Consider the following 7,418-nt stretch of genomic DNA (forward strand, 5'->3'; position numbering starts at 1 on the left):
CCTCTTTTCCCAAAAATACTCTACATCCAGGGAAGATAAAATGTACTCCCACAGAACCTCAGGCAAAGCCCTTTAACTCGGAGTCAAGGCAGGCTAAGGCTTCTATGTCTATGGACAGAGAGAGAGTGAGAGTAATTGCCCTTTGGTGGAGGAGAGATGAAAAGAGGGTTTGGGGCAAATTCAAAGAGCTTGGAGAAAGGAGACTGGCTAGCCTGCTAACCACCAAGGCAGGGATGCTGGTTTGGGGCTAGACCCCTCGGACCACTGCAGAAACAGGACTTCGGGTGGGAAGAAATAACAAACAGGATGGGAATATCCCCAGTGGAGTGTCTGGTCGGACACAATAAACCAGGAAGCCCTGTGACTTGGTGCCCTGAAAGGTCCCATCTTCCTGAGCCCCAGCCAAGAGAGGGGACACAGCCTCCGATAAGCATGTCCAAAGACCCCCTCAGACAGGGACTGAGTGGCCCGATGGGGACCTTGATTGGTGGTTGACAAACTTGGGTCCAGGAAACCATTACTGAAGGGACCAGGAGGCAAGCCACTGTGGCCCCCTTGCCCTCAAAAGAACCCCACTCTTGAATGTCCTCAGCTGCTATCAGAATTACCGTGTTCTAGAAGGTACTGAACAGCCTCCGAGTGACCCCTGTGTGAGGCAACATATAGCACCATGAACGCTCTCTGAGAAATCCAGTTCTTCCACTGCTTGTCATCAAAATGCTGCGAATTTGTTGTTCGGTAGAAAGCATCTTTGGCAACACCGAGGCGAGACAGCTAGGCGAGATAAACAGAGTTACGCACGTGAGTCTGGGTGATTTCAGAAGTGCAGATGCACCTGGCTGGTGGGTGATGGGACACTCTGGAGGAAAAGTTTGCTTGGGTGCCACATGCAGGCTGGTGATGGGATCAGAGAGCGGAGAAGCTGGAAACAAGCCAGGGGAAGACATGTAACTCTCTCTACACGTCCAGGAAATACGAATTTACCATCAGGCAGGCTCGGGAGGCAGGAAATTCTTCCTGTCCATGTTTTGAAGAGAGAAAATAGCTTTTCTGGGTGTCCAGAGGAAGGGGGTTACGGCTCTGAAGGAAGACCCCAGCCGACACGGCACGGCCTCCCCAGAGGGGCACAGGCGTCTCTGGAGATGTGATGGATCCTGGCCTTCCGGTCTATTTTTGGGTCCATTGTCTCCGTTAACTTTGGGGACACTCTGAACTCTGCTCCCAGGTGAATAACAGCCCTGGGATATAATCATCACGTGGAGAATTAAGGCTCTGAGCACAGGAGGACGACTACGGACGGGCTCCGACAGATAGGAACCCGGTCGCAGATGTGCAGCATCCGGCGTGGGACGAAGCGGGATGTGAGGGGCCCCCAGCGGGGTGACAGCAATTCTGGCTCAAGAGAGGAGGGACTCACCCATCACGCATGTCCAGAGCAAGAGCCAGAAAGTCCAGGCACAGACACAGAGCCAGAGGGGAAGCAAGGGAAGGTAGGGGAAGAGGAGAAAAGCAGGAAGGAACCAGAGGGTTATGCAAAGAGCTGGATGGGCCCCGCCCTTCCTTCTAAGGCTCAGGCTCCAGGGCAGCAGGTCCTGGCTGCAGTCCTGGCCCCGCCTCCCCCGAGTTCACACCCCCTTCCCAGACCTAATCCCAATGCCCCTCCTGCACCCAGCCTTCCCTGATCCCCATCCCAGCCAGAAGTAACCTCTCCGCCACAAGCTCATAGCTTCTCATCCGAATTTATTTTCCAGAAAGAACGTGCACTTGTCCCCTTGTGTCTGAATGATTCATCTTCACTGTTGGGTAGACACCCTGATTTCCTCCTCTTGCCTTCCAACTGCCACCCCAGAGCCCAGCTGAGCACCCAGCTCAAGGCCTGGCCACCCACTGTGTTTCCAAGTCTCTCCCCCTTGGGTGAGGGCAGACCCCCCAGAGGATTTTTTTGCAGCATTGAACACTCTGGGCCACACGTTTCCAAGTGATCTGGCATTCTCCACTGTTAACTTAGGTTTTCAACTTTACAGAGTAGACACATGAATAGAAAACGCGCTGCCCTGGCTCCTTCTGGGGCACGGTGAGTGGGTGACAAGTCACAGCTACGCCATGATGACACGATGACTTGATCATGATGACATGAGTCCTTGTTATCTTTTTCCTCTACTCTGAAACTTTTACCCAAATATTCATATTAAAGACTAAGCGAATCACACACACACACACACACACACACACACACACACACACACGCCCACAATTTACAGCTGGTTCATGAAGTTTAATATCCACTTAAAGACGCATGAAAACACCTTACTGGAATCCCCTTCCACAGCCGCCAAAACCAGTTCCGTCCATCCATCATAATGCCAGATACATAATGAAATAATTCCACCAGGAACAACATCGTGGAACTTCAGCATAGTGTCATCCATCAAAATTCCTACAGGGAATGATTTTTTCTTTAAAAAGAAAAATCGGGCATTAAAGATAAACTCTTACATTGGTTTAGTTAAGAGATTACCTGACCTTGGGTATCACAAGGATAATTTGAGAGCCTTGAGCACTACTTTCATTTGATGACCCCGCATCCGTCTGTTTGTGGTTATTGATGCTTTTTAGAAAATTAATTTGGCTTAGCTCAAAGAGAAGCCAAACCAAAAAAAGAAAAAAATAAGGCAACGATTTATAAGATTCTGTAATTGTAACTTGACCTATGGCAAAAAAATACATGAGTGAATAAAAGTCATTTCAGGAGGCAAACCCTAAGTACAGCTACTTGAACTTGAAATAACTATATTACAGATGCGGTGCAATGCAGTGACACAAGTTACAGATGTTAAATTAAAATACTAACTAATTCTGGTTAATGTTATCATCAGCTGGCTTAAAGAGGTAATAATGACAAAAATTTGTCGGATCCTTCAAATTGTAGTCTGTGGCAGCATTTCTCAACCTTGGCACTCCTGACATTTGGGGCCAGATGCCCCTCTGCTGTGGGGTCTGTCCTGGGCATTGCAGGGCGTTTAGCAGCATCCCAGGCTTCCACCCACGAGATGGCAGTAGCCCACTCACCTAATTGTGACCACTGAAATGTCTCTAGATGTTGCCTAATGGCCCCTGGGGGACAAAACTGCCCCAGTGGAGACCCTATGGTAAGATAAGCATCTCAGTGACGTGGGCTGGAAGAGCTCCTTTCTCTGTTTGGGACGTTCTCCCCAAACAGCCCCTTCCTCATATGAAAGAATGGGGGCCGGGGGGTGGATCCACTCACACTTCCTAAATTCAGGCCCTTTGGGGAAGACCATCAGAATCAGTAGAAGAGGACTGTGGACAATTTTAAGAAAAATGCAGTTGTTTTTACTTTACTTTTTAAAATACACACAATTCTTCCTACATGGCCACCTGGAACCTAGCTGAAGGATAACAGAGTCATTTGTTATCTCCAATAAGCAGTGCCAAGGATGGAACCTCTCAACTCTGCCCAGGTTGGATTATCATTTATTCCGAGTAGAATTCATGAGTTTTTTGGTTTCATGATTGAGCGATTTCTAAGTCCCATTACCCAGCACCCACATGCTCTAAACCTCACGACGAGCCAAGTTCGTCCTCTCCATTTGCTGCAGGAGCGGACGGAGGCTCGCGTGGCCAGCGAACGGCAATGCTGGGACTCCAGACCTGCCTTTCCTCGGGCACCATGTGATGCTCACTCTAGATTCTGTTGGCACCCTTTGGTCCCCAGCAACTCCAGATGGTGGATGTAAACGCGGAATAGTGATTAGCAAATCTGTTAATTAGGGTCTTATTTGTGGTTCTAACACAGAGAATAATCAGTAATTAGCCTAAGTAAGACAACTCGAAGACTTCCTAACAACTTTGGAAAAAATGGAGCAAGGCCATGTTTCCCTGAGAAACACAAGAGCACGATTCACACATGCTAAACAGCTCTTAGAGGAAATCAGAGCACATTCTCCTTCTACAGGCAGGCAGCAACTGCCTTCACCTTAGACAAATACTAATTATCACCAGCTAAATAAATTATTAGAGTTGACAACAGATGCGGAAAGGTGACCCGCCTCCAGGAAGATGTTCACCCCCCTTTAGACTTGTGTCTCTCAGGGTTTTCACACACATTATCTCATTTGATCCTCCCTGGCAACCCTTGAGGTGCGTAAGGAGGCATCATCATTCTGTTATTTATCAGCAGAAGCCCAAATTTCTTCTACTGACGTGGTGTACCTTCTCTCCTTCTTGTTTGCCGTCAACAGTAAGGATGGCAACCAAGCTTGAGAGAGGTCAAGCTTCTAACAGTTGCTAAGTGCTTGCTGAGTGATAGGATTGTGACATCAGTGTTAAGCCACTCCATCCCTTTCATTCCCTCTTAGCTTTCTTGAATTTATTACTCAGCATAGCTCATCGGCAAAAATAAATTAGGGGTGCCAGACATCCGTAGTTCAGGACACGTAATTTTCGAATTACTTGTTTTGGAACTCTCCCTAAGTTCTTCCATAGCTCGCTTCACTCTTAACACATTAAGCACGGGTACGTCTCTTTCCCGATAAAGCCTCAAAAATGCTCCAAAGCATCTTCCAAATACCCCTACAGCAAAGCAAATACACCATGAAACATGCTTAACCCGTCTCCAAGAAGGCAAAGGAAAGGATTTTGGCCTTCAATATACCTTCTGAGTCTCCCGAGTCACTTCTGCCTAAAGGGGGACATGGCACTGAGAATTCCTAGAGCTAATGGGGCTCTGCTTTACAGGTTAGGAAACTGAACCCCGGAAGTGCAGGACCTGGGAACACGATTCTCATGGAGACCGGCTGCTTTCAGACCTCTGTCTCCATGGCTTCCCAGCCCCTGCAGTATAACTGCAGTCTCTCTACAATATTGGCTGTTCACTTTCTCTGTGCAGCAGACCAGAGAGTTTTTTATATCTTCGTTTTCTTGAAGTGTTTTTGCATTGATTTCAACTGGGTGGGGAGATGTTGGAGCCTGGGGGTTTTGATCCTGTTCTCATATCCTAAATACTGCAGGGATCGGATAGGGACAGCCAGGTCCTCAGGCTGAGAGAAGGAGACCGATGGAGGGAGAGATGGGGCTCTAGGGCCCTTGCCCACCACGGGGTGCCTCCCCCATGGGATTTGTCTGGACAGGGGGCCTTGGGGTCCTGATTCAGTCACAGTGAGCTTTGGGCGCTGGGTTTTGATTCCGATTGGGCTAGCTTTGAGCTCCTGACGTCACAAGGGCGCAGATTGAGATTCGAGGTTCTGATACAGACTGGGTCAGTGCCAGTATTCAGGGTTCAAACGTGGACAGGGTTTGTTTTGAGATTTGGGGTCCCAATGAGGGCAGAGTTTGCACTGGATTGAAGGCAAGGTTTGCTTTCTGTCTGGGAGTGCTGGTATGGGAAGGGTCTGTTCTGGGATGCAGAGTCCTTCTGCGGGCAGGACTTGTTTTGGGATTTGGGGGTCTGATGTAGGCCTGGGTAATGTGGCAACTGGGGGTGAGGAATCAGACAGGTCTGCCCCGGGATTCGGGGGTCTCAGGTTCGGTTCTGAGATTTGGAGTCCTAATATAGGTGGGTTTGGTCTAGCATTGGGGGTTCTAGTGTGGATCAGGTTGATGAGGGATTTGGGTTTTCAAATACAAGCAGAGTTTGCTTTGAGTTTGGGGGCTCTCGTGTAGGCAAGGTTCGTTTTGAACTTTGGCTTCCTTACACAGATACGGCTGGCTTAAACCTTGGAGTGCCAGTGTGGACGTGATTTCTGTGGAGGTTGGAGGTTCAGATACGGGTAGACTGGACTTGAGTTTGGGGTCCTAGTGTGCGCAGTTTATCTCATGTCTTGGAGCCCTTCTGATGACACCTGGCTTCGGGTTCTTCTGTTGTCATGGTGAGCTTGGGAACTAGCTTTCAGGTGTGGGCAGAGTCAACTTTGAATTTGGGGGTCCAGATGTGGGAGGAGTTCACTTTGGTCCCTGGCATCCTTACGTAGACAGAGATGGTTGATGGATTGGGGTTCAGATGCACAACTGGTTAAGCAAAGAGCGGGGCTCGGAATTGGGTGTACCTGCTCTGGGATCCAGGGTCATGATCTGGGTAGTAGGCTTCACGCTCTGGAACTTAGGTTTCTGTTGTGAGCCGGGGTCACCTGAGGATTCTATCTGAGGTTCAAACGTGCATATGGTTCGTGGAGAGACATGGGGTCCTGAGGAGGGCAGAGTTTGCTTAAGGCTTTAGTGTCCTTGAGTCTACACGGCTGCTGGGAGGACTTGGGGTTCGGATGGTCACATGGTTAGCCTGGGGATTGGGGGGTTCAGTCTTGAGCAGGTTTGTTCTTGGTTTGGGGGCCCTGAAGTGGGCAGAGCTTGTTCCGAGCTCTAGAGTCCTTGCGTGGACACCGCTGTCAAAGGATTCAGGGTTCTGAGGTAGTCATGGCAACCCTGGAGAGTTGGGGTTCAGTCTTGGGCAGGTGTGTTCTGGACTTGGGGTCCTTGCACGGACGTGGCTGGCTGGAGGGCTGGGGGTTCTGGTGCCCCACAGCCCAGCACTGGGACTTGACGTTTAATTCCATCTGGGGTCCTGACAGGAACAGCTTTGCCCGAGGTTGTGAGGTCCCGCTGAGGACAGGCGTTTCAGACTGGAGGTCTTGTGTGGCACTGCTGGCTTTGGGACTTGGGTCCCTGATGAAGACGTGGGAGTTTGAGGGTCTGGTGTTGGAGGGTCCTGCGGTGGCAGCGTCTGTTTCGGGATTTGGGGTCCTGACGTGGACAGGGTTGGGCTCAGGTTGGCAGGCCAAGCTAGACAGCTGGCTTTGGGCCTGGAGGCCCAGCACAGGCAGGATTTGCTTGCGGATTAGGGTCTTGCTGTGGACAGGGTTTGCCTGGAGACCTGAGGTCTAACGTGACCCTCGGCTTTTCTGGAGCTGGGAAGTCCCTATGTGTCCAGGGTTAGCTGTTCCGAAACCCGGGGTTTCACGGGGGTGGGGTTTGTTTTGACATCTGGGGGTCCTCCTCTGGGCGGGCTTCCCTTCCCCCACTGCGGGTTCAGAGGGTACTGGGCGCCCCGGGTAGAGGGAGTACGCGGGGCCAGGAAAGGGGTCGGGCAGGGGCCGCCTTGGTCCAGGTACTGGAGCCCCTGGAGGTTGAAGGGGATTGCCGGCTATTAGGTCCAGCTCCTCTTTGAGCTCCCGCATCGTCATGTCGCTGCGGCAGCCTGTCACTTGGAACATCTCCCCGGAATCCTCCAGCAGCACCTGCATGACGAAGACGTCTGAGGCCAAGTCGAACGCCAGGCTCGTAGCCTGCCGGGCCCCGACGCGGCTCCGGCCTCGGGCGCGGGCGCGGGGCTGCGCGGGGAGGGGCCGCGGAACGGCAGAGCCCGCCCCCCGGCCGGCCGGCCGGCCGGCCCGCCCGCAGCGGGG

The 7,418-nt window shown here is 51.3% G+C and overlaps 1 protein-coding gene across 1 annotated transcript in view; it reads right to left on the bottom strand.

Annotated features, from left to right (window-relative positions):
- Positions 1-5,173: 5,173 nt before the first annotated feature.
- The window catches only part of LOC103088246 (putative serine/threonine-protein phosphatase 4 regulatory subunit 1-like), a 53,215-nt gene continuing 50,970 nt past the window's right edge, over positions 5,174-7,418 (bottom strand). Inside the window, 1 exon segment of the mRNA XM_082930854.1 lies at positions 5,174-5,228. Coding sequence (XP_082786980.1) covers positions 5,174-5,228 — 55 coding nt within the window.

The sequence above is a fragment of the Lipotes vexillifer genome, unplaced genomic scaffold (genome assembly GCF_000442215.2).
Source record: "Lipotes vexillifer unplaced genomic scaffold, Lipotes_vexillifer_v1.1 scaffold524, whole genome shotgun sequence".
Lineage (NCBI taxonomy): Eukaryota > Metazoa > Chordata > Mammalia > Artiodactyla > Lipotidae > Lipotes > Lipotes vexillifer.